At 42.3% G+C, this 27,413-nt stretch overlaps 1 protein-coding gene across 2 annotated transcripts in view; it reads left to right on the forward strand.

The window, feature by feature from the left end:
• The window catches only part of adgrl2b.1 (adhesion G protein-coupled receptor L2b, tandem duplicate 1), a 71,360-nt gene extending 44,243 nt beyond the window's left edge, over nucleotides 1-27,117 (forward strand). For both annotated transcript variants that reach the window (XM_085378818.1, XM_085378817.1), the window contains 13 exons: nucleotides 383-566; nucleotides 2,148-2,270; nucleotides 3,957-4,162; nucleotides 4,432-4,605; nucleotides 5,744-5,953; nucleotides 9,961-10,181; nucleotides 10,945-11,011; nucleotides 13,136-13,227; nucleotides 16,110-16,278; nucleotides 18,198-18,326; nucleotides 19,401-19,497; nucleotides 20,567-20,692; nucleotides 25,283-27,117. In XM_085378818.1, the coding sequence (XP_085234944.1) occupies nucleotides 383-566; nucleotides 2,148-2,270; nucleotides 3,957-4,162; nucleotides 4,432-4,605; nucleotides 5,744-5,953; nucleotides 9,961-10,181; nucleotides 10,945-11,011; nucleotides 13,136-13,227; nucleotides 16,110-16,278; nucleotides 18,198-18,326; nucleotides 19,401-19,497; nucleotides 20,567-20,692; nucleotides 25,283-26,154 (2,670 nt within the window). In that variant the 3' untranslated portion in view covers nucleotides 26,155-27,117. The remainder of the gene's footprint in view (nucleotides 1-382; nucleotides 567-2,147; nucleotides 2,271-3,956; nucleotides 4,163-4,431; nucleotides 4,606-5,743; nucleotides 5,954-9,960; nucleotides 10,182-10,944; nucleotides 11,012-13,135; nucleotides 13,228-16,109; nucleotides 16,279-18,197; nucleotides 18,327-19,400; nucleotides 19,498-20,566; nucleotides 20,693-25,282) is intronic.
• The last annotated feature ends 296 nt before the right edge of the window (nucleotides 27,118-27,413 follow it).

Genomic DNA, 27,413 nt, shown 5'->3' on the forward strand with positions numbered 1-27,413 from the left:
AATGCAGCATTCAATGAAGGGGGAACAAAATCCCAAAACATTTGGTTTGTATTTCTTTTTACCCTCAAGGATGTTTGCATTATCATTCAATAAAGACTCTGGCCCACGAGAGACTTCCCCAGATTAGCTTTATTCTTTTTAAACAGAATATTAAATAATACACACTAAATATTCCATCGTCATTATTATTTTAGCTACCCATGGCTTTCTCTGACCTTCATGTCTTCAGTTGGAATGATTTTGCTTTTGTGATCTTTTTTTTTTAAATAATTATTATTATTATTTGTTTTCCAGTCCCTGCTCTTTGTCATTAAACTCAAGTTATGATTTGGGGGTGGAGGGAGTGCAAGCTGACAAATTTGTCTTGTCTCCATGGATACAGGCGATTGTGGACACTGTTGACAACCTCTTGAGGCCAGAAGCTCTAAAATCCTGGAAAGACATGAATTCCACGGAACAAACGCACGCCGCCACGATGCTGCTGGATACCCTGGAGGAAGGGGCGTTTGTCCTCGCGGAAAACCTCATTGAGCCCGCCATCGTGAAAGTTCCCGCAGAGAATATCCGTAAGTTCCTCTCCAGTAACTGAGAAAACCACATGTGCACATCCATCATTCACAGTCTGTGATGTTGATGGCTTTTCTTTTCTTTCTTTTTTTTCAGTCTCAGGGAGATAGTTTTAAACACAGCGGTAAAAATTGTCTCACATTCAGGCAGCTATTCTTTAAGAAGAGCGTCATTTTGAAAATAGCCACATCTCATCTCGTTTCACTGACGTCATAAGAAAAGATTTGACTCAAAAAAAGTGGGGAGAAAAAAAAGCTAATTTGCCCTCAAAGGCAGGCACTTTATTATCAACATGATCTCATTCATATAAGTCAGCTGTGTGCAGTGAACTGTCATATTTCTACTCGTATCTCTTTGTTTCTATGGTTATGGTCCTCCACTTACCCTTTTTGTCTTATACCTCATTGATTTTTAATCTTTTTCTCGCATTGTAAAGTCACCTCACTGAATGGGTGCTGCCAGATGAACTGTCCAGACCTCTTGGGGGGGAAACAAAGAAACCAATTGAATGGCACTGCTCCATTCACATGGCACTCTATCTGTTCCCTCTAAGCCTTTCCCATTAATAAGTAGTTAGCCAAACTGATAAGGACTAGTTGCTCTGTCTTTACCAAAAGCACTGATTAACACATTGTGTAATATGTTTCACATTAGCCATTTAATCACCGCATTCAGACAGTTTTTATGAGCTTGTCAAGTGCTTGCTTATCTGCACAATATAGATAATGAAAAAAACATAACTAAATATGACGAAACCTCAGAGAACAGCCTACCTGACCTCTCTTAAAAGAGTCGAAAAAAGCCGAAAATGATTGTTGATTCTAATTAGCAGTTTCCTCGAAGCTCAAATGGCATCTCCGGGCGAGTATCAAGGGCAGGGCGAGGGAAAAAAGGGAGAAAGGGAGCTAAAAGGTAGATGGCGGGTGGTAGTGGTGGTGGGGGGAGCAGCTAGAGAACAATTCCTCATCTCCGTCTGTCAGAAGCCACCTATCTGAGGAAGTGAGGCCGTTTCTGATGGGAGGGAGTGTGCTGATACGTGTGTCCTCCTGACCCTTTAATAATTTCACACATCAAAGGGAGCACCACCCGGCAGCTGGCATACCAGAGAGAGGGGCTGCAGGAATTTGGAGGATTTTCAGAGATTTGCTCGTCGAGGCTCAGAGTTATCTGAACCCACAGGGGAAAGAAAAAGTAAAGTAAAAGCTCAATGATATTTTTGATCCTATGAATATTTGACATTCATGCCGCAGTAGGCTGCGTGCTTGAATTTGCTCATCTTCTATCGTTGCCCTTGTTGTTATTTTTTCTTCCGCTCCTGCCTCCAAGGCTTTCACAATGCCAGCCAACAGCTTAGTGACATGGTTTTTTAAGTAAATGACACTCGACGGGGTTTTGCCAATGAGACTGGATTCTGTTACTGGTACAATGAACCTCGAGTCTTTACACATACCCCACTGGGCCTGAGCGATAGAGTTCTATTAAACACCATGTAATGCTTCTCAAATGTTGCCTATGAGTAATACATCTCCCCCTCTCTCAATCTCTCTGTCGCTTTCCCTTTTACCTCGGCCATCTCTCAGTGTTGGAGGTGTGTGTGCTAAGCACCGACGGGCAGGTGCAAGACTTCAGATTTCCACAGACGAGCAAGAGCGGAATGACTCTTCAGCTGTCTTCCAACACGGTGAAAGTCAACAGCAAAAACGGTGAGAGAACGTCACTGCAGAAGAAACACCTAGCTGATCAGATGGTTCGATGGTAGTTCATAACCATGTCCTAATTCACATAGTTGTTTTCATTTGGGTAATTAAGTTGGGATAATGCCTTAAAGTGATTTTACGTGCTAAGGCATTTTGAATCGGATTAGTAAGACATTTGTGAAATATGCTCATTGATTTATTTATTTTTTGCCGGGAGTTACAATATGAGTCTCATACACTGCACTGTATGGGGTAATATAATCAGGAGGTTATTAGCTTAGCTTAGCATAAATCCTGGAACGAATTAGCGATGCTAAAAGGCAATGCTCCTTGGATATGGGTCAACAAAAACAACCGTTGTTTAGGTTTCATGTGTTTGTGCATGTCTATGCTGAAGTATTGCTTGACCTGTTTGTTCTCAAAGTTTTTTTGTTTTTTTTGTTTTTTTTTATTATATGTGTTATCTAGGACTGCTGGTTTAGCTTACTGGGTTGAGCGGTTGACTTGTGTGCTGCAAGGCTCATGCAGAGGCCTGGGTTCAAATCTGCCCCAAGGGTTTTTACTGTGTGTCTTTCTGCCAGTTTCTCTGTCTTACTTCCGCTGTCCAGTCACATGCTAAAAGCTTAAACACTGGGCATTTTAGCTATATATTCATGTATAATTCAGGTTTTGTGGACATAAATGGGATGTTATTGTCCTGAAATGAAAACTATCGGTTGCTTTCATAAGGTTTTAACGATGCATAAAGGCTTAAAAAAACCTGTTGCTCGGTGGTTGCTTGGAAGCATGATAACATCATAATATCTGATATAGATAAGAACCAGTGACTACGTAAAAGACTTACAGGGGCCTAAGATGTTCCTGATGATCTTAGGAGGAGTTTGTGAACAAACAAACACACGTAGATCTGAGATTAGTGATCTAATCTTAACATTTTGATATTTCGAGGAAGGGGGGAAAAAGTGTAACGATCACTTTTGCAGAAAACAGAACTTCTGCTCAAAATGTTTCAGAAGTTTCTGGTGAGGTGGAATACTAAATAGAGGACTTTCACCCAGGAGATTGGGACGCTTGTACGCATAACCATAACTCACTGCTCATTAGTTTTAGTCTTTGTTTGATGTTTGCGTTAATGTTGAGGCTTTCAGTTGGAGTATTGTTAGGCTGAACCAAACTACCTGGTCTAGATAAAGATCATGGTTTTGGTCAAAAAGCCACAAAGGCAAATGTCTCCCATGTGCACCTGGCTTTTAATCTTTTTTATCTTTTCCCAGTGACATGGTCGGTTAGTGGCAACAATGGACATTAATTATGATGTTGCTGGAGCAACGCAGCGAAAGCACATCATTTTGCAATGAAGAGTCTTAAGGTTGCCATTAAAAATAGTTTTAAAAACATGCAAAACATGAAGAACATGGATCAGATGTTTCATATTTTAAAATTAATCTTAATTATCACTGTAATGAGTAAAGCATAGTGCGCTTTGCAGCAGTCAGACAGATGAGTTGTGCACCTCATCTGTCTAACTGGCTCGACATCCTGTGTGTTCATTGGCAGAGGCACCAGTTTTAACAATCTATATATTTTATATAAAATGCAGTGAGCCGTGTTATTTTGGGGGAGTGAATTATTACTGTTTGGTAGATAACTGTAAATTATGTCTAATGCTGTACTTCTTATTGTTTGCTATAGGTGTAGCCAAGCTGGTATTTGTACTCTACAAGCACCTGGGTCAGTTCCTCAGCACAGAAAATGCCACATTGCGGGGAATGGGAGACCTGAACAAACACAACCTCTCTCTCACTGTCAACTCCCACATCCTGTCAGCCTCTATTACAAAGGAGTCGAGCCGTGTGTTTGTGGCAGACCCCGTGATCTTCACACTGGAGCACCTGGATGTAAGCCTCCCTCTGAGATTTACCCTGACCACACTATAGAGCCAGGCTGTCAAAAAACAGGATAGACTGCAATACCTTTTACAGTAAAGGAGAAACCGTGTGCCGTTAGTGATGATTAGCACCATTTTGATCTTTCTCCTTCACAAATAATTGAGTACGTTTTTTTAAAATCGAAAAAAAGGAGAAGTAAACACATGACTGACGTGCTTTAACTGCGCATATTCATAAATGTTTAATTTTTTCCCCCTCTCTGCTTTTGTGTTTTGCAGAAAGAACATTATTACAATCCCAACTGTTCCTTCTGGAATTACTCAGAGAGGAGCATGATGGGATACTGGTCCACTCAGGGTTGTAAACTGCTGGAAACCAATAAGAGCCACACCACTTGCTCGTGCAGTCACTTGACCAACTTTGCCATCCTCATGGCTCATCGGGGAAATGTGGTAAGTGGCCCTCGCCTTGTGGCTCGCTCAAGCTATTTTTCAGTCTCAATTACTCGTTCTTCCGTCTCACTTAAAGATTTGTGCACACGCGGCAAGAACAAGAATGGCATTTCAGTGGAGATAATTAGATTATAGCTGGAGGAGAAGGTAAGGGCAGGGAAGAAAGGGAGAAGTGGAGAAAAGGCAGCAGGGCTGTCGCTTTAAAAGTGCGAGTTTGTGTCAGGAAGTGCCATACCATTATCAGAAGTAATTATGTTCTACCTGTGATCCATGTCTAATATCCCTCTGTGCATATGTCTCAGAGAATTATGGGAAACAACATAACTTCAGCTTTAACTTGTGTCTCCACCCCTCTTGAAGTGGTGTTGGACCCATTTGGTCGCGAAATGCAATTACAATCCAATTACATGATAAATAGCATGTGCAGCGAGGACCTAGCCAGTAATAAATGTAGAGGATAAGTTTGTGGTTCGTCTAATAATACGTCCCAACTCATGAACTCTATGCCTGTCATCTGTCTTAACCTCAACCTTAACCACAGCTTGAAACCAGAGCCCTGAGGCTAGGCTTAGCCCCACCAATCCCCTACACATCACCTCAACTGTAACTCCTGCCCTCAAAATTACAAATATCACAGGAGGAATTGGCTCACTTTGAGGCCACCATGTCCTTGAGTGATATTTTTTTATGGTCGTGTCTGCTATTTTCACTTTTGCCAGGTGGCCGTCTTGAAATACGCTCAGTTTTGGACCTCCTGAAACGCAGCGTGATTCAACCGCAAAGCGAGAACTCGGATGCCACATGTTCACAGCTCTTTTTGCGGCATTTTTCTGTTGATGTCACTTTCTGCAACACTTTCTCGTGAAACTTCATGAGTTTTAATCAGTCAAGTTGTCATATGAACACCAAAACATGTTGTGGAGGCTCTAATCATTAATATCAGCAAGGTGATGCGACTTTCCCAGTAATAAGCGAGGATTAAACACTCCAGAGATTTCGATTCAGTGACAACATACAGGGTGCGTGTGTGTCCCCATTAGGCCAGCACAGCTTCACTCATTACGTGCTCAAACGCTGCCCATTATAATGAGAGGTGCAAAGTTTAAAGTCAGTCCGTGCTTTCTCTATTTGTCTGCAGAGGGACGGGAGCGTGCACGAGGTTCTCCTCACCGTCATCACCAGGATGGGCATTGCTGTGTCTCTGGTCTGCCTGGCCATCAGCCTCTTCACTTTCTGCTTCTTCAGAGGTCTGCAGAGTGACCGCAACACCATTCACAAAAACCTGTGCCTCAACCTGTTCATCGGCGAGCTTCTCTTTCTTGTGGGCATCAACATGACAGAACCAAAGGTACCGTGGAAGTGACTCTGCAGAAGGTTTTAATTTCACACTACTGATTAATAGTCTCATCTGCTGTAATTAACCTTTTGTACGCCTGAATTTTCCCTTCAGTTTTCCTTTGAAGTGGCAAACCAAAAAAAAAATCCACATTAGATTAAAATATCATATTTCTATTAGGAGTCTGCCAGTGGTAGAATTTAATGCAGATATTAAAAGCAGGAGTTTTATGGCAGCAACGTACAGTGGGGCAAAAAAGTATTTAGTCAGCCACCGATTGTGCAAGTTCCCCCACCTAAAATGATGACAGAGGTCAGTAATTTGCACCAGAGGTACACTTCAACTGTGAGAGACAGAATGTGAAAAAAAAATCCATGAATCCACATGGTAGGATTTGTAAAGAATTTATTCGTAAATCAGGGTGGAAAATAAGTATTTGGTCAATAACAAAAATACAACTCAATACTTTGTAACATAACCTTTGTTGGCAATAACAGAGGTCAAACGTTTACTATAGGTCTTTACCAGGTTTGCACACACAGTAGCTGGTATTTTGGCCCAGTCCTCCATGCAGATCTTCTCGAGAGCAGTGATGTTTTGGGGCTGTCGCCGAGCAACACGGACTTTCAACTCCCGCCACAGATTTTCTATGGGGTTGAGGTCTGGAGACTGGCTAGGCCACTCCAGGACTTTCAAATGCTTCTTACGGAGCCACTCCTTTGTTGCCCGGGCGGTGTGTTTTGGATCATTGTCATGTTGGAAGACCCAGCCTCGTTTCATCTTCAAAGTTCTCACTGATGGAAGGAGGTTTTGGCTCAAAATCTCACGATACATGGCCCCATTCATTCTGTCCTTAACACGGATCAGTCGTCCTGTCCCCTTGGCAGAAAAACAGCCCCATAGCATGATGTTTCCACCCCCATGCTTCACAGTAGGTATGGTGTTCTTGGGATGCAACTCAGTATTCTTCTTCCTCCAAACACGACGAGTTGAGTTTATACCAAAAAGTTCTACTTTGGTTTCATCTGACCACATGACATTCTCCCAATCCTCTGCTGTATCATCCACGTGCTCTCTGGCAAACTTCAGACGGGCCTGGACATGCACTGGCTTCAGCAGCGGAACACGTCTGGCACTGCGGGATTTGATTCCCTGCCGTTGTAGTGTGTTACTGATGGTGACCTTTGTTACTTTGGTCCCAGCTCTCTGCAGGTCATTCACCAGGTCCCCCCGTGTGGTTCTGGGATCTTTGCTCACCGTTCTCATGATCATTTTGACCCCACGGGATGAGATCTTGCGTGGAGCCCCAGCTCGAGGGAGATTATCAGTGGTCTTGTATGTCTTCCATTTTCTGATGATTGCTCCCACAGTTGATTTTTTCACACCAAGCTGCTTGCCTATTGTAGATTCACTCTTCCCAGTCTGGTGCAGGTCTACAATACTTTTCCTGGTGTCCTTCGAAAGCTCTTTGGTCTTGGCCATGGCGGAGTTTGGAGTCTGACTGTTTGAGGCTGTGGACAGGTGTCTTTGATACAGATGATGAGTTCAAACAGGTGCCATTCATACAGGTAACGAGTGGGGGACAGAAAAGCTTCTTACAGAAGACGTTACAGGTCTGTGAGAGCCAGAGATTTTCCTTGTTTGAGGTGACCAAATACTTATTTTCCACCCTGATTTACGAATAAATTCTTTACAAATCCTACCATGTGGATTCATGGATTTTTTTTTCACATTCTGTCTCTCACAGTTGAAGTGTACCTCTGGTGCAAATTACTGACCTCTGTCATCATTTTAAGTGTGGGAACTTGCACAATCGGTGGCTGACTAAATACTTTTTTGCCCCACTGTATTTATTTGAAATCAAATATTCTTCCTGTAATTTAATCACAGATGTCTGAAATTATTTATGTTTTTGCTGAGGTTTTGCAAACATGTAACTGCTAACAATGGGATGTTAACTTTTGCAACACTTTGGGCGTGTGACAATCATGTTGACAGTGTCCCCCAGTTTCACCGGCCTAGAGAACAGTCCGGGGCCATCTGGGAAACACTGAGCGTGAGGCAAAAATGTGTATTCGCAACTTTTTGGCGAGTGGTTAATGGACGCTGCTGACAGTCACTGGGAAAGTCGGTTGCTAAAGATCCAGTTACACAGGCCTGGAGGCTGGTTAATGACCTGCCCCCGGCTGTGAGGAAACTGGTTGTTGAAACTTTGCCTTCCTTTGCGTTGAGAGCAAAACTAACACAAGAGGTTAAAGGGCTTAAACTCCAAAATATAAATATAGAAGCTTTAAAGTAAATAAAAGGCTTTGTTTAGGAATTATTTAACCATTTTATAATTTTACGGTTTGGGTTTTGGAACATAACTCTTCATATCATTTTAAGAGGATGTAAAAATTTAGTCTGCTGTAAGATTCCTCCAGAATATTCAATTTAAACCAAGTTTGCAGTTGAAAAATCTGCTTTCATGAGTGAGGAGCAGTTTGACTTGGCTAGCTGCAGTTGGCCTGCAGATTTACACTGAATCAGGTCCACAGTCAGGTACAGCTTAATCTCTCTCTCTCACACTCACCTATCTCAGAAGTATTTAAATTTATGTAAAAGATTTCTGTTTTGTTTACTAGCTTAAAAGGGGAATAAAGAAACTGGTTGCTTGGGGGGGAAAAAGTTATGTTTCCTTCCTGGTCTGTGTTTGCTCTGGTCTCACATTGCTGCGGTTGCCTGTAGTTTTCATGGGAGATGCCAACTTGTCTGCAAACACTCATTAACTAAAAGCTGAGCAGCAGTGAGACTTGGAAGAAGCTCGACACGAACTTGAAATGGAGAACGTTTGCCTCAGTCATACCTCAGCTAACACAAGGAGATTTTTGGTGCAGCATCCTCTTTGTGATCGATTTCACCTGACAGCCAGCAACCACACATGTTACACTCTTCAGAAATGTGCACGTGACATCATGCGAGAAACCTTGCTACTTTGAGATCTGTGGAATCTGTTACATTTATAGGAGGAAGATGCAGATTTTTAAATTCTAATAAAGTGTGAAAAATGAGTGTTTGAACTATTTGATCAATAGAAAAATGAAAGTACCTCCAAACATCTGATTCTGATATTTATGAAGCTGATTTGTTGCTAGATATTTTTTTATATAAAAAGACTAAAATACATCTTTACTCACTGAATATGTAGCTTCTTAATTTCAAACTTTGACAGAAATGTGTATCTCAAAACATGTTAAAAAGCTTAATCTTTGCATCAGTTAACATCCATCTAAAAGATAAAGGTAATAATTATCAATCATTGCTATGCTTTTAGCTCTGGTTTGGTGTCCAATGACTCCCAGTGAAAGTGTTATTAAGCTTTTCTAGGAGTGTGCAGCATGTATTTGGTCTTACTAAGGCACATTTCTGATCCCACAAATGACAACAACAAAGCTGTGGACTAAAAAACAAACATTTTCAGCTAAAAGATGCAGAAATCTGCTAGCATACATCTGCAAACATCTAGTCCTGTCTTAATAAAAATAAATAACTAGACTAACTTAAACTAACCACCGTTCTAAAGCAAAAACATACAGATTTGTGTTAAATACTATAGACAAGTCATTTTTGGTAATAATGAAAAAGGGAAAAAAAATCTTTCTATTTATTTATCTTTTGACTTTTATTTTCAGTATAGAAAAATAATGATAAAAACATGGAGGGTGTGTGGAAAGTGCTGGCAAAAGCACAAGGTAAGGTCACCATCAGGGGGTTCCACAGGTTTCGCAGGGTAAGGTCATCCGGGTCAGGAGTGTTGTTTTGTAGCATAGAATTACACATTTATTATGGTTGCTTTGATTGGTGTTATGACACTCTGAATTCCTCTCAGCCCAGACAGCAGAAAGCTGACCGCATGAATAAACCTTTCCAAAGCAGCAGGGAGGGAAGCGTGTTCATCCAAGGCGCAGGGTTTAGTAAAATAAGCTCTTTCACTGTCCTTTTACCTCTGCGTGTAACGTCTGCTTGTATTTTCTCATCAGCTGGTCTGCTCCATCATCGCTGGAGTTCTCCACTTCTGCTTCCTGGCCGCGTTCGTGTGGATGTGTTTGGAGGGCGTGCAGCTGTACCTCATGCTGGTCGAGGTGTTTGAGAGCGAGTTTTCACGCAGGAAGTATTACTACATGTCTGGGTACCTCATCCCAGCCGTGGTGGTGGGCATCTCAGCGGCCATTGACTACAGAAGCTACGGCACTCAGCGGGCGTAAGTGTGGGATCTTTGCAGAGGCTCTTCTTCCCGGGATAAATATCACAAGCTTTAGTCCTCCCTTCTCCCCACTGCGACACACCCACACAGCATGTACTGTATGTGCTAATGATAGTAATATCACAAAGAGTAGTCCACCTCTGGCCCCTTGGCAAATTTACAGCCTGTCATTGCTAAAAGAAGAGGCTGTGAGCAAAGTAGCTGCATTAATGAATGTGCTGGCTAGCTGCACTCGCTCGCTGGGTTTTTAGTCTTGTGGATGTGGATAATTGCCGCCCATGTCAGTTAAAAGTTTATGCACTCCTCTGCTGGTCTTCATCCAAGCAGCAAGCTTTATGATTTGTAAAACGGCGAGTCCTCTCTAATTTATGGAATTTAAGTAAACCGCCTTTTTCAGACTCTATTTTCCATTCTGTTTCCCGGTGATAAACGTGGGCTGAGGTGCAATTCATTCTTAAACTGTCTACATTACAATGTTTACTGTACTGTACATACACACAGATATCCCACATTTGTAGACATTTGCAGACTGTGAAGTCATGAGTCCAGTAACCACTGGCTTTTACACTGCAGCTTCTCATGGCACGAGGCCAGCACTCCCTTAAGGTCGGGTTTTCTTCTTTGCGGTCAAAGGAGTTTCTATTCTGTTGCTGCGGCCTATCATGCAGCCGGCTCTGCTGGGCTCCGATCAATGAGAAGCAACTTTGTTTTCACAAAGAGACGATTTAATGAACTGAACACCACCTTTTACACCCTATAGGTGCTGGTTAAGAGTCGACAACCATTTCATCTGGAGCTTCATCGGACCTGTAACCTTCATAATTGTGGTAAGTTGTAAATTTGTGCACGCGTGTGATAACTTTTTGTTCTTTGAAAGAAAAGCTCAGAGAATAGTTTATAGATTTCTCTCTCTCCGTCTGTGCTGGCAGCCTCTTAGCTCTGCTTTCTCAGATCAATTTGCATGAAAGGAAAGTGGTCCCATTATAGCTGACACGAGGACATCAGTGTCCACTCAGCTATGAAATCCTCTGAAATCAGAATTGGTGAGCGGCAACAACTTGAAGCTGTTTGGTCCTTGCTGTACATCTAGAGAATACTCCCCTGCTGCAATCAGGAGGAGAAATCGTTTCAGGCATGAAGGTCATTTGCTCAGTGGGAAAACAAGGGTGATGGTGGCGGGGGGTGGGGATGGGGTGGTGAACATGGAAGTAATGAGTGGGTGGGCCAGACAACTATTACCACAGCTCATAGCCCTGCTGAGGATTATGACGTATCCCCAGCCAATCCTAGAGCGCGGACATCTCCATCTTCACCTTTTAATATTTCATGCACGGCGCTGGGTGTTCGCCATGCGCATAGACACACGCACAACGTGTGCGCATCACATGCACGCATTCAGCATGACCTAAGCAGACCCAGAGCACTTATCCATATAGGCGTATATAGTAACACGTATGTAAATCTGTCCATAGGCTGTAGATGGACGCCAGACCCCGTGTAGGCAGCCCCTGTTATATGCTCTTGATTTCGCAGGGAAGTACAAATTTTAGATGGCACATGCAGTTCGCCTCATCTTTCTGCAGAGTGCCCCCTTTACTCCATTCCTCACTGTCTGTCTCATCGTATCTGTGTCACCACTTACAGCTGTGTTAAATGCATCTCCAGCCTCTCGACTCAAGCAGACGTAAATCGGCCCCTGTGGCTGGGAGACAAAACACGGCATTACTCTAAGCTGTGATCTAAAAGCCTCTTTCTGTCTTTTTAGCCACTCCTTTTTCTTCCATCTTTCTCAACGCCGCTGTTGTTGGTTTCCATCTGCGTTCCACTCACAGCCTCTTTGTTTCCATTTAGGACCCTGCTTTTGTTGCCGCCTGTGTTCTCGGGATGCGTTCACGCGGGATAATGCCGGGGATCTTGCCGCTGATTTGTGAATGAGAAGTGAAACTGAAATATTTGATAAACTGGAGAGCACTACATCTCGATCATTAGGGGTCCGTTTTTATGCCAACTCGTGCCTTTTATTATCCCCCGTTCACGCTCGAAGCGCTTGGGTGGGCTTGAAAAATGCACGCCCGGAGCAGGTTTTTGAGGGTAGAAGTTTTTCATGTGATAAGACTCCGGATCCATTTTTTTCTTTTTTGTTTTTCGTTGAATATTAACAGAAGTACATTTCAAAGGTTGAATGTGGTATCGTGCCAAATTGAAGTGCATCTCCTCCCTTTCCCTTTGTGGCTACAGGCCTGCAGTGCTTAGAGAGTTAGAGATAGAGACATCCTGAAAGCATCGAAACCTTTCTGGATGTATGGCTTGAATCACTTAAATGTTTTTTTCCTGGTCTCGGTGAAGCTTGTTTTTAAAACATGACATTCAAACTCTATACTTTCCCCACTAGATTTAACTTTTTTTCTCTCTCCCGGCGCTCTTGCCTGCACTTTATTAGATCTGTTTCATCAGATAGACGTCCCTTATTTTGTGGATTTGTACTCTGTGTTTGGAATCAGCTGTAATGACAAACATGAGGGAGAAATTTCGAATGTAGCCGATGTTGAATATCGAAGCTGTGTGAAGCAGACCAAGGCGATAACCTCTCACAGTTGTTTTTCCTCTTTGAAAGTCAATGTACTTTGTGATCTGCACAGAGGCATTAAATTTTCATATTCCTCTCGGTAAAGGTGTGTTTGTGTTGACACACGCCACGGAGCCAGCGAGAGAATAGCTTCAAAAAATATTCTGGTTGAAAATGTAAAACGTTAAGGGAGCTGTTTTCTGCACTGACTACTTTTTAATTTCAAGATTTCTATTTGCATATATAGAATTAAAGAAATCAAACACAAGGTCAGCGTGACAGTAAAGGATCGGAGCACTTGCTCCATTCGTTGGTGGTAACAGCAGGAATCACGTGACTACCTAAATGCGTTCTGTTAACCCTTATGTGGCATCTGTTTTGACAGGTCAATGTCATCTTCCTGGTGGTGACCATGTACAAGATGGTGAAGCATTCCACCTCCATGAAACCTGACTCGTCCAGGATCGGGGGTATAAGGTGAGGGAGGCGGGGGGGTGTCACTCTAGTCGATAAGGAGGCTGAGCTGTGGCTGCTTGCTGTTAGAGTGTGTGTGTGTTTGCTGAGCGGGGGGAGTGGGAAGAAAAATAATATGCACCATTACTGCTTTTGCCTACCTCCTGAAATTTCAAAAGCAGCTTCTGACCTACACGTTTATTTGATTTTCTCCTCTCTTAAACCCGACCAGACCAGTAATTTTCCCTTTAGATTTTATTTCAGTCCGTAGGTGGTGCCTTTTTAGTTCATTTTATGATTTCTGTATTTGCGCTACGCTGGGGTATATTGCCTTTTTTTTTTTTTTTTTTTTATTTCTTCATAACTGCAATTCTGACCTTTGTATCTTTTTGCTCCTGTGTTGGCATAGTTTATAGGCTTCTTTGAAAGGCGGATTCAACCGCAATCTTTGCAGATTTGAAGTTTTAAAACAAAAACAGGGGGGCCTCAGTGTTTTCGTTTTCTGTCTGCTGCGTTTGGTTGTGAAAAGACGAAAGCCTCTGACCGTTTCTATGCCTGGATTCTTGCTCAACAATATGTTTGAGGGCAGGCCAACATATGTTACAGTGGGGCAAAAAAGTATTTAGTCAGCCACCGATTGTGCAAGTTCCCCCACCTAAAATGATGACAGAGGTCAGTAATTTGCACCAGAGGTACACTTCAACTGTGAGAGACAGAATGTGAAAAAAAAATCCATGAATCCACATGGTAGGATTTGTAAAGAATTTATTCGTAAACCAGGGTGGAAAATAAGTATTTGGTCAATAACAAAAATACAACTCAATACTTTGTAACATAACCTTTGTTGGCAATAACAGAGGTCAAACGTTTACTATAGGTCTTTACCAGGTTTGCACACACAGTAGCTGGTATTTTGGCCCATTCCTCCATGCAGATCTTCTCGAGAGCAGTGATGTTTTGGGGCTGTCGCCGAGCAACACGGACTTTCAACTCCCGCCACAGATTTTCTATGGGGTTGAGGTCTGGAGACTGGCTAGGCCACTCCAGGACTTTCAAATGCTTCTTACGGAGCCACTCCTTTGTTGCCCGGGCGGTGTGTTTTGGATCATTGTCATGTTGGAAGACCCAGCCTCGTTTCATCTTCAAAGTTCTCACTGATGGAAGGAGGTTTTGGCTCAAAATCTCACGATACATGGCCCCATTCATTCTGTCCTTAACACGGATCACTCGTCCTGTCCCCTTGGCAGAAAAACAGCCCCATAGCATGATGTTTCCACCCCCATGCTTCACAGTAGGTATGGTGTTCTTGGGATGCAACTCAGTATTCTTCTTCCTCCAAACACGACGAGTTGAGTTTATACCAAAAAGTTCTACTTTGGTTTCATCTGACCACATGACATTCTCCCAATCCTCTGCTGTATCATCCATGTGCTCTCTGGCAAACTTCAGACGGGCCTGGACATGCACTGGCTTCAGCAGCGGAACACGTCTGGCACTGCGGGATTTGATTCCCTGCCGTTGTAGTGTGTTACTGATGGTGACCTTTGTTACTTTGGTCCCAGCTCTCTGCAGGTCATTCACCAGGTCCCCCCGTGTGGTTCTGGGATCTTTGCTCACCGTTCTCATGATCATTTTGACCCCACGGGATGAGATCTTGCGTGGAGCCCCAGATCGAGGGAGATTATCAGTGGTCTTGTATGTCTTCCATTTTCTGATGATTGCTCCCACAGTTGATTTTTTCACACCAAGCTGCTTGCCTATTGTAGATTCACTCTTCCCAGTCTGGTGCAGGTCTACAATACTTTTCCTGGTGTCCTTCGAAAGCTCTTTGGTCTTGGCCATGGCGGAGTTTGGAGTCTGACTGTTTGAGGCTGTGGACAGGTGTCTTTTATACAGATGATGAGTTCAAACAGGTGCCATTCATACAGGTAACGAGTGGGGGACAGAAAAGCTTCTTACAGAAGACGTTACAGGTCTGTGAGAGCCAGAGATTTTCCTTGTTTGAGGTGACCAAATACTTATTTTCCACCCTAATTTACGAATAAATTCTTTACAAATCCTACCATGTGAATTCATGGATTTTTTTTTCACATTCTGTCTCTCACAGTTGAAGTGTATCTCTGGTGCAAATTACTGACCTCTGTCATCATTTTAAGTTGGGGAACTTGCACAATCGGTGGCTGACTAAATACTTTTTTGCCCCACTGTATGTGGGTGTCTGATTCAAAGACATTCACTCTGATTTTGGTCCAAACCCAAGATAAGGCATTGAACTGGTTTTTGGATTTTTTTGCACAGACAAAACTCACATTTATGGATGCTGGATTTCTCACATTATAATAAGTACTCAGTAGTCATTAACTGTTATGGTCCAACTTGAATCTGCTATGAATTTGGTCTCTGACTCAAATTTAGGAACTTGTTAAACAATGAAATAACATCTTCGCTGCACTAGACAGCAAGGAGAATTAGGCGTCATTTTCAACATTGTTCACTGTGATTTTTCTCCCACCGACAACATGCTGTTGTCCCATTTATTTCCAGGCTCGTGGTATCTCTCTGGGGATGCCTTACTTCTCTCTTGTGTGTCAGTAACGACCAGGCATCGCCACTGAAACTGACTGTCGAGTTATCTTATATTCTGGAAACCACCAAGGAAAATCCTGCTGTGTTTGCAGTCTTGTTAGACAACAATTCAGAGGAAGACCAAGGAAATTTCCTAACTGTCAGACAGTGAACGTGCGCTGTCTGCAAAATTTGTATCAGCATTTTTACACTTTGCCACCACTAGTGCAAATTGTCAAGCAAAAAAACCGGTGTTTCAAAAAGGTGTTGTCCAGGAGTGGAGAAGCAGGGAATTTAAGATTTTTTGCTGTTTTAATGTTGCTCTTTCCTGTCTTTTGCAGGTCATGGGTGTTAGGAGCCTTTGCTCTACTTTGTCTTTTGGGGCTGACGTGGTCCTTTGGCTTGTTCTTTCTCAATGAGTCCTCAATAGTGATGGCTTACCTCTTTACCATCTTCAACACTCTGCAAGGGATGTTCATCTTCATCTTTCACTGCCTGCTGCAGAAAAAAGTAAGATTTGTCCTTCTGTGTCTCAGATATGCTGTAAAATAGATTAACAGTAAGGTGAAAAACTGTTTTCTTAGTTTTTTGCGTATTTGTCACATTTACATGCTTTAGATTGTCAAACAAATTTTAATATTAGACAAAGACAACCCGAGTTGATACAAAATGCACTTAAATGATGATTTCATTTATTAAGTGGAAAAAAGCTATCCACACCTAGCTGGGCCTATGTGGAAAAAGTAATTGTCCCCCTTATTAAATCATGAATTAACTCTGATTTACCAAAATGTTTTGGAAAGCCAGACCTGTTGAATCAAGAAATCGCTTAAATAGAACCTGCCTGACAAAGTGAAGTAAGCTAAAAGATCTTAGAAAGCCAAACATTACGGTCAGATCTAAAGAAACAGCAGACAAGCAAAGGCACTTACATCTATCAGTCTGCCAAGGATTACGAAGCCACTTCTAAGGCTTTGGGATGCCAGTGAACCACAGTGAGAGCCATTATTATCCACAAATGGAGAAAACGCGGAACAGCAGGCTATCAAAACTACTCCAAGAGTGCATCGACGGCTCATCCAGGAGGTCACAAAAGACCCCAGAGCAACATCTGAAGAACTTCAGGCCTCAATTGTCTCAGTAAAGGTCAGAGTTCATGATTTTACAGTTGGAGAGCTCCAAGAAGAAAATCACCGCTGACCAAAAAGAGGACAAAGGCTCGTCTCACATTCGTCAAAAAATAACCAAGGGAAGATATTCTATGAACTGCCGAAAAATACTTTTTTACAGAAGACTAGGGCGGTTTGGATGGCTTTCTAATAAATTAAATCACCGTTTGTATTTACTTTAGTTATCTTTGTCTAATTTCTTTGATGATCTGAAACATGAACATGTGACAAATATGCAATATTTATGCGGGAATTTGTTTAGTCACGATAATTGCACTCCCGGCATCTGTGTATGTAGCTCAGTGATAGAGTGTATTAGGCCCTGGGTTCAGTCCCCGGTATCTCCACATTTTGTGGCTTCGTTATGTTGCGGTTTACTCATTTCCAACCATAGAGACAAATGGCCTTTGCGATTGAGTCAGAAAGGGCATCCAGTGTAAAACTGCCAAATCAAACATGTTCAGTTACCTGCTGTGAATAAGGGAGCAGCTGAAAGTAGCTTTTAATTATCCAACATTGTGACAGCTATGATTTGAGTTGTCTTCTCTCATTTTGTAAACTAAAGGAAGAGAATTACTTAAACAAGTTTAATAAGTTTTATTAATAATTAATCACTCTAAGTGATTAGTTGATTGGCAGGAAATTAGCGAGGAGATATTAACTAGTTAACTAATTGCCCAGTTGGTTTATAGTTACTTTTTAGGACAAATATGAACAGCTTGTTGCAGGTTTTTAAATGTCAGGATATTTTTTTGCCTTTCTTTGTCCTCTATGGTAATAAATTAATTTCATTTTAAACTGCTGTAGAGACAGAACAATATGTGTGTTAACTGCTATCTATAATTGTCTTTTTTTTAAATAGAGGAAACATTCAGTAATTGTTTCACCTTTTCTAAAAGGGGGAATTTTCTAAAGATTTAAGCTAAGATTTGCCTGCTTGTCACTGAATCTAAAGTAGATTCCAGGTGTGGCTATTTGTATCTCTTTATAGGAGCATTTCCAGTTTATTTTTTTTGTTTTGTTTTTTTTAACTGGTATTTCATATATTCATATGTAGCAACACTCATGTCAAAATGCTTTCTTGTTACAATATTGCAATATGCTGCACACTGTTTGTTATTCCTGCCCTTACACATATGACATTTAAACTGCTGTCAGCTGGATGGCATTTGATAAAGATTTGGGATTTGCATCTCTCAGGGGGTGGCTGCTGTCTGTGTCTGTATGCTGAGTTTGTCCTGATCTTTTATTCCTCTGCAGGTACGCAAAGAGTACAGCAAATGTTTCCGTCAGTCCCAGTGCTGCGGGGCGCTGCCGTCTGAGGGTTCCCACAGCTCAGCCAAGACAGCCACGTCTCGATCCACGGCCCGCTATTCGTCCGCTACTCAGGTACACACCAGAGAATCTGGCATATCAAGGTTTAGGATTTAGAGAACTGTACCTTAAAATAGACTGCACCGCAGAGAATGAGTAATTCATTAATTACTGAACATTTTACGGGCTTTTCATAAAGTATTTTTCGCTACCTTCTTGCACTTTTGAAGGCCAAAATAAAACAAAGTATTTAGCCCTGTTTTCTTAAACATATATAGACTCTAAGCCATTTTTAAGACTGAGCTACAAATGGCCTTCAGGCTGAGTGCTTTTCCATGAGTACAGACAAGGTGTGAAGTTTGAGAGACAAAGTAACACACTCTTATCTTTTGATTGAAAATATAAAAGTGTTGAAAAGGATTCTTAAACGCTAAATTTGCACTTTCTTCCGTAAAGCCAAGCTTCTCTACAGAGGTTGGGCATTGAAATAGAAATGTCACAGAGTGCAGTGCGTTATGTCACATTTCAGCCTTCACATTGTAGCTTAAGTGTAGTTTTCAGATTGTTTGGCTGTGTAATGTTAAATGTTAGTGATCAAAGGATGGACTTGAAGTTTTCTTGTCACTTGTGTTAAGAAATCTTTCCTTTTTTAAAATCCCGAAAAGGCATTTACACCCAGTGCTTCTTTCATATGTGTGTTATCGTGGCCGCAGGTAGACCCTATTTGAAAATTGTAAAAAAAAACAAAAAAAAAAAAACCCAGATACATGCATGTGGTAATATCTTCTTTCTTGTCTTTGTGAGAGCTATCTTAAGAGCACCTCTGGGAATTTGGCAGATGCTCCTGCTCTTAGCATCTGAAGAAAAAAGAAAAAAAAATGCTGCTCAGGGCCGACCTCTCAAATTACAAACCGTAAGACTCTCAGCGTATCCATTTTTGGTTGGATCAATAGCACGTGAAGGGCTTTGTTGTACCTGAACACAAACATGTCATCAAGCGGTGAATGAGCTGGATTTTTTTTTTGTGTACAAGTGCAGGTTTGAAGCACAAACTCGCATAGCCACTCAACCCTTTGGGGCAAAAAAACCTTCAATAAAAGTCGCGCCGTGTTGAGTCCTGATCAGTGGCTGCCTTTTTTCTCAACCCAGAGCCGCATCAGGCGGATGTGGAACGACACTGTGAGGAAGCAGTCAGAGTCCTCCTTCATCTCAGGAGACATAAACAGCACCTCCACACTCAACCAGGGTAAGCAGCCATCTCTCCTTCGCCACCGCCAGACGAGACACATACGCCATTCTCTTTGTGATGAAGCTCTGAATTCACAATAAACACATCAATGGATGCGACCCACCTGGCTATGTGGCAGCTCAGAAAGGAGTAAGATAAGACCTTTAATGCCTCCGTTCTCTTAGCGCCAAGCAATCAAAAAATAGCATTAAATGTTACTTGTGTATCTTAAGTTCAGAGCTTTTTCCGCTACGCTCCTGCTCGCCGGGATCCTCTGAACGGAGGGGAAAAAATAGTTACAGAAAGGAGGTGCGATATTTAGTCTGGCATAAAAAGTTATAGACGAGGACTTGAGTTCAAATAACGACCCTGAGCAGAGAGACTGACTGCGCAGCAGCCCTCTAAATCATCTTCATCCTGGGGTGATTGTCAGCATGAAAGCAGGGGAGGGAGACGAGCAAAGTCAGGCTGAGGTCAGAGCAGGTTTTGGACTGATCCCAGCATCATGAAGCTCAGGCTGCAGACAGCGCCAGCACAGATTTGGCTCTAATTCTCAATTAGTTTGGATTTATTTTTATTTATTTTTATTTATTTTTTTTAGGGGATGGTTATTGCATTCCTAAAGATATACACAAGCATGCTGAGGATGATGGGGATGCTGTGACATGGTCACAACGCGCCACTTAGACGTGTTTCGTTTTTTGTCTCAACCGAACGAGTTTGTTTAGATGAATTAGTTCCATATAAACACAGCAGCTGATTGTGCAGCTATGCTTTTTTGGTTGACACTTGTCGCAGTAATACTGTTTGTCAGTTAGAGCAGATGACTGTTTGGATAATGGTTTGCTTTGACCGGCGTTTCTATGGCTGCCTTGTCCATAATAGAAGGCAGACGGATCGCAGGCTGTAAATCTTCTGCAGTGTGAGATTCTGGACAGTGAACGTCAGCTCCGTTGTTTATGTGGACAGCTAACCAACATATAACCACAGACCATGAGATACAATGACTCAGGCTCTCTTCTTCAGCTGCTTTTTCCACCCCTCCTAATTTTTCTCCCTCTCTGTCTTTCTCTTCCTGTTATTTCAGGGATGACTGGCAACTACCTCCTAACTAACCCTCTCCTTCGAACCCACGACACTAACCCTTATAACAACCTTCTGGCAGAAACCGTGGTGTGCAACACCCCCTCTCCACCGGCTTTTCACTCCCCAGGTGCACATCCGCCCTCCACCTTTTTTCTTATGCATTTTATCTGCTTTTTTGTTTTGTTTTTGCTTTTCCTTTTATGTTTAAAGCAACATTATGTTTCATTCAGTTGCTCATTTTTAGATGAATGACAAACAAAAGGATTGTAACGGCTTTCATTTCTGCCAGTCAACCCCAAAGCTAGCTTAGTTTAGCAAAAAGAGTGAAACTAGAGATAAACAGACAGCTTGGCATTGTAAAAAAAAAAAGAAAAGAAACCCCTCCAGCTTGCAACTAGAAAGCCTGCTAATTTTAATGTTTTATCTCTTATAATTGGAAAACCAACAGGTTAGCTTAGCTTAGCATGAAGAGCAGGAGAAAAAAAGCTTACACTCTAGCATAAAAAACTACCCTTTGTAACTACTGTGCAAAATTAATTTTATTTACACTGCGGATACGACTGCCATGGCTGATGGGTGGATGTCAGCACACGAGTTTGGTTTAACCATAAATGTAGAATCTATACTTATATAGCCTATGGCGGCGCTGTCCCAGCTAAGTTAGCGTTAGCTAAAACTTAGCCCCATATGATCACTTTTCACTCCAAAATAAGGCAGCAGCCTCCATAGGGCTTGTTTTACAGTACCATGTTTGTATTTGGCTACGCAAACGGATCTGTAACCAGAGCAAACATACTCGTGTCCTCCCAACATCACATAGTTCGACATGGACGACGCTAGGTTTAGGTTAAAAGCTAATTTGTTGAAAGGGGGGCGGGGGATTGAAGGGAGCGACAGCAGCTTTAATCAAAAGCGGGAGAAGTGCAAAAAATGAATTTGCATACATGAATATATATTTCATTGATATCATATTTGCTACATCTGGTATTTTCTTTGATATTTGCACATTATTAGTCAATGAAATTCAATGCACGGAACTTTTTACAGGACAGACTTGACAGGACAGCCCTGAGGTTGCATCCATCTTTTAACTACAGTCTGTGGTTTAAACAGATGGAAATGGCTAGCTTAGCCTCACAAAATGATAAGAAAATCCGCCAACCAGCAAGTGCAAGACTTACTAATTAACAGGTTTTATCCTGTCTGTTGAATTTGTGCAAAAGCAAACGTGTAAGAACAACAGGTTTCAGTCTTTGTGGCAAAACAGTCAGCCTGAGGTCCTTCAGTGACAACATCGATCTATCAGCACTTGGAAAGCACACTAATTAACGCTAATTAATCCATCTCATTTGTTTAATCCATACAAGAACAACAATTTGCCACTTCCGGGCAGGTCATCTGCCGGCTCTTTCTTTGATCTGAGCAGTTCCCAGGCAACGAGCGGAGAAAGGAAGTTACCGGTTAAGAGAGAGTTAAGCAAAAGTTCTTGCATGTATTATAATAATTTCAGATATCACATGTCTATCAGAGAGCTTTAGGGTTGCCTGTAGCCAGAGTTTGTTTTCTTTTAACAGAGCTGTCTTAATTGTTTACCCCTGCTTCCCGTCTTTATGCTATTCTAAGCTTGCCCTCTCCCAACTGCAGCTTCATATTTGAGAGACAGATACCGAGAGTGGTACCAGTCATCTCATTTAAGCCTCTGCCAGAAACGATTTCTCAAAATGTCGAACTGTTCCATTAAGTCTGTTTACTAAATTCACCAAAAACATGGAAACTGTTGAGGTTGCGGTTGTGACACAGCATGAATGGAAATGTTGAGAATAATTCGCTTTGTTCTTCTTCATTCACACCTTCTCTGTATTTTTGTTTGTTCTTATCGAGGCAATTTTCTCCTTTGTAAACACAGAGGGAGATAAACTCCGAGACGTCAATGCTATCTTATCTCGTCCACTTAGCAGTCATAAGAGAATTGCCCTCTCTTGAATGCAAGGTTTTTGGTGACGATTCGGATCGTTTATACCATTTACGAGCGACGTATTTACGCGAGATCTTTGCATTCTGTTTAGCTAACTTAAAGAAAAACCCGAGCGTAAATTGTGTTAGTGTTTATGGTGACCTAGTTCCTCACTGGCAAAGCAAAGGAAACCTAATCAAAGGGGAGAAAGCAGAAGCACATGACGCAATGCGGGCAGAGTCACAGCTCTCAGATATACACACGCATTTGATGATAAAAGAGAATATTTAAAAAAATACAAGCTCTATGGCAAAAGTGTATAAGGAGCAAGATTTGCAGTAACATATAGCTTTAACATGTTGCGGCTGCTGCTCTCGTTTTGTGCTGCAAACTGGCTTGCAGCACAATGAGTGCACTTCACACTTAGAGATAATGAAGCAGGGTTGGGACCATAAAATGTCTGTTCAGGAACTCAAAGACATTTTTGTGATATATATTTTTGCCCTGCTCTCTAGAGCTCTGCAGCAGCGAAGCAGCTCAACACAAAACTGTGTGTGTGTGTGTGTGTGTGTGTGTGTGTGTGTGTGTGTGTGTGTGTGTAGACAGCATTTGCTTTATTGGCCTAAAATGTTTACCTGCTTAATCGTTGTTGGATAATTGCAGGTTAACACCAGAACAGAGCAGGCAGGTAAAAATGGCAATATTTAATTAGCAGATCATTTTGGGTCCAAGCTTAAATCTCCACTTTACCTGTAGAAACAGTTTATATCCCACTGCAGAGGACCGCTTTGCTGAGCTGCGTTTAAACAGGAGGGCAGCAGAAAGTAAAAAGACAAAAATATAATAGTAAAAGGATGTAAGGATCTACATATGGAAACTAGTTTGAGGAGAGAAGACAGCACTGCGACACACAAATGTCAAATCCCGGTGTGAAGATCACCATCCAAGGATGAAATAAGTGCCGAGAGAATGTCACGTTTAACTCAAGCTTATTCTAAATTTCCCCTGCTAGAGTCATTACACTTAGCTCCTGCGAAAAAGATGAGCATGTCTTTTACTATAAAGTGTATTAATACTCAGTAATACTCCACAGATGCTCATCCGGTGCTGTAAAATTGGTAAGGAGAACATCTTGGATGAATCTCTGCTGGAAAGCTTCCCAGAGTGCAGCTGTCTCTGTGTCCAGTTGAATTCTGTTCACATCATTTCCCTCCCTCACCCACTCTCCCGGTAGACAATACCTGTCTGCAACAAAATCACCCAGCTGAGCATAAACAAATGCAAATCTGGAAGTCGGGCCTTTTGAGAGAACTGTCTAATAATCCCTCCACCATTACCACCACTGCCTTTTTGTCTCCTTTTGCACCCTGCACTCTTTTTGCGGGTTTTTTTTTTTTTTTAAAGGAAATCTCTTTGATGTTGTTTTCAGAGCTTTTTTTTCAGGTACCATCATCATATTCTGACAAGTTTGAAAGAGTGCAGTTTCCCCCTTTTCCCCTTTTTATGTGTGCTCGTGACGACACAGCCGTCAGCCTCCTCCCTCCCTCTGTTTTTCCCCACATCCATCCTGCTACTTGAGCTTAGTCAGAGGGCTGCACAGAATAGGAGTAATCTGTTGTGTGTACGTCTGTGTGCGTGTTTCGCTCGTGTAAAATTGATAGATGTACACTTGAAAAAGGCGGAAAAATTTTGTGTTTCTCAGAAAGAAATAGTTTCATCAGGAAATATTTTCTTTGACTTCTTCTTTTTCTTTTTTTTCTGTCAACTTTCTTTCTTTTTTCTTTTTTTAAAGACTGCTTGCTGCTGAACCCTTTCACCTGCTGAGTCCAGGATTCAGTTGTCCATGATTTGTCCTTTAGCTCGCTCAAATTGGTAAACAAAATAATTTCTCCATCTACGTCCAGCGATTTAAGCAAAGCCTCTGCACTAAACTCGAGTTAAGCGCAAGGACACAATCCCAGCTGGGTCAACTGAATCCGGGATGGATGTTACGAGCTTCCACTTTTTTCCTATTTGAGTGATTTTATTGTTTCTGCTTCAATTGAAAAAAAGCATCTGTTTTGCTTTCTTTGCAAATCAGCTGTTCTTAGGCCAGGTAGCCTGAGCAGACACACTTGATGTGAGTGGTGGCAAAGTGAGTCATTGCACCCTGCCTGTGTGTTGTGGTGTTTGGGGCTTGTTGCTGTGCTTGTGGGGCCCCAGTGCAGAGAGGTGGTTTGCCATCTGTGTTTGACATTACTCTTTTGTTATGCCCTCGTTTCTTTATTTTATTTATTTTTTTTTATAGTTTTGCTGGAATGTTTTATTCATTGTTAACATCACTGCACTTCCTCATCAGCTTGTACTTCTTTCTTTCTTTTATTCCAGTTTTCTTCTGTTTTCCTGCTGCTTTGTTACCTGGTCATGAGCTACCTAATTACATGTTGCTGTACTATAATTTTTGATTTCTAAGCCATCTTTTGTTCTCATTTCTTCAATATTGTTCAGGATAATCTCTTAGATTGGCTTTAATGATATTCAGCAGTAATGAGCTTGGACGTGGTGGGAAGCTAATTGGGTTCTCCTTTGAATTTTAAAAGTTTTCTTTTCTCTTTTTTTTTGGATATTTGTTTAAAATTAAAATGAATCAAGAGATCAAAGAGTACAAGAGTAAAGTGTCCTGAGCAGTATCAAGCACATGTGGATGATGTAGTGGAGACCGCCTTGTTCTGTGAAAAGCTGAAACGTTGCGTCTCACCTGCTCATTTCCGCCTTTCTTTGCAGGACAGCAGTCTCTGAGCAACAGCAGGGACATCAGTGCCATGGACACCCTCCCCCTCAACGGCAATTTCAACAACAGCTACTCCCTGCGAGACGACGACTATGAGGCCGTGGGCGTTCGAGCCCCGGGTGACCTGGGGGGCCTCAACCTGGACGATGCCGCTTTTGAGAAGTTGATCATATCCGAGATTGTCCACAACAACCTCAGGCCCCGCGGGGCTCCCAAAGGTCGCGATGCTCCACAGGAGAGGGACAGAGTCTTGCCTCCGCAGACCAGGGTGACGGTGGACCGGGGAGGGGGCGGGGGTGGGAGCGGGAGCGAGGATGACGCCATCGTGGCAGATCACGCCGATGCCTCATCCCCGCAGAGAGGGAGCGGAAGAGGAGGCCACGCCACCCTGGAGCTGCTCCTGCACCCCCACCACAAGGAGGTGCTGGAAGCCCCTCTCCTGCCCCAGAGGACTCATTCCTTGCTGTACAGCTCCCAGAAGGCCCCCAGGTGCCTGGAGGGCCAGAGCGGCCATGGCTCTGAGACTGTTACCGCAGAGGAGGACATGGGCTCCCATTCACCCAGCAACAATAGAGACTCCCTTTATACCAGCATGCCAAACTTGAGAGACTCCCCCTCGCCTTCAGCTTCCCCATACCCTCCGGAAGAAGAGGAGGAGGAGCTCTCCCCCTCACCTCAAAGCGAGAGCGAGGACGCGTATCACAAAAGCATGCCTGAGCTCGGCGATGCGCCGCAGCCGCTGTCCTACTACCACATAAACCGGGGCACCAGCGACGGGTGCATCATCCCACCCAACAACGAAGACTGTGCGCATGACGGAGAGGCGCCCGCCGACGGACAAATGCAGCTCATCACCAGCCTCTGAGCGGGCGACGCTTTGTTTGCACAGGTTTTAGCAGGACGGGTGCATCGGAGAGAGCCGGCGAGCCTGGCTCCGCACTTCACACGCTCTTTCTGTTCTTTGTGTCAGGACAAGAAGTGAAAAGTTGTTGGGTGGAAAAAGGAATGAATGAATACATGACTTTTGCACACAGATCTCATTAACACACAAAACACATCCCATCTGAGGCCAGACAAATGTGGACTGTGAAGGCTCTGCTGTTGGACTAAAGAGGAGCAGAGAATGACACGTAGGCCGAGATAAATCTGGCATTTCTGTTGTACTGTGAGAAAAATCGAAGAATAAGAGTTAAAAAAACAGAGAAAAAAAGGGGGGAAAGTACTCTAAGAACTATGAAACTCCTGACGTATTCCTGGGGGGGCTTTGAAGAACCGGGGTCTTTTTAGTCAAGAAGTGCAGAGCTAGAACTAGTGTGGCTCCACTACACAGTCAGGACTGTAAAGTTAAGAAACCACTAATTCAGACTCAGGCCTTATATTTTCTCTATTGCACATTTAACTGTTGTCAAAGTAACAGCTGAAAAAAATATATTTTGCTGTACCACTAGTGTAAAAAGTGAAATTAAAAAAGGAAAAAAGAAGAAGAAGAAAGGCAACCATTCAGTAGTTCTTGCCCTTTCAATGTTAATAAGATTCTTCAGACAAGGCTAATCAAAAATGGTGGAAATGTGCTTTTCCTCTCACACTTGACTTGTTGTAGTATGTTTGAATATGAGAAAATCATTAAAAAAAAAAGTTTTTGGGAGATGCAAAATCCATATGAAATCATCATGCTCACGTCTCTGCTTGTGAAGTGCTTTTTGCTTTCATGAATGATGAGTTTTCGCCAGTAGTTAATATTTGTTAACACCGGGCCATGCACAGATTTGGAGTAAAATTGGATCCTCGTGTAATTTATTTTACTTGAAAGAAATTGTCGGGTTTCTGAGACTTTTTTAATGCGACGTAGATGCGATATTGCAGTTTTTGAGGACATTTCATCCTTTGACACGAATTAATTTATTAATTATTCCAAGAAAAATGTTAAAAAACAAAAAAAGAACATGGTTGGGAAGTGTGAAAAGTTGTTGCAGCACTGATTAGGTTCATTTTATTTCTTTTTGTAAGAGCCCATCATCAGCTGGTATTTAATTCAACTCCTGTTTGATATCAAATAAATGTGAAATTTTTTCTTGTTCGCAGATGTTTGGTTGCTTATTCGCATTCGGAATAATAAATCACAGA

This window comes from Diplotaxodon limnothrissa, linkage group LG18 (assembly GCF_057381915.1).
Source record: "Diplotaxodon limnothrissa isolate DT_005_m linkage group LG18, D_limnothrissa_male_GT1.1, whole genome shotgun sequence".
NCBI lineage: Eukaryota > Metazoa > Chordata > Actinopteri > Cichliformes > Cichlidae > Diplotaxodon > Diplotaxodon limnothrissa.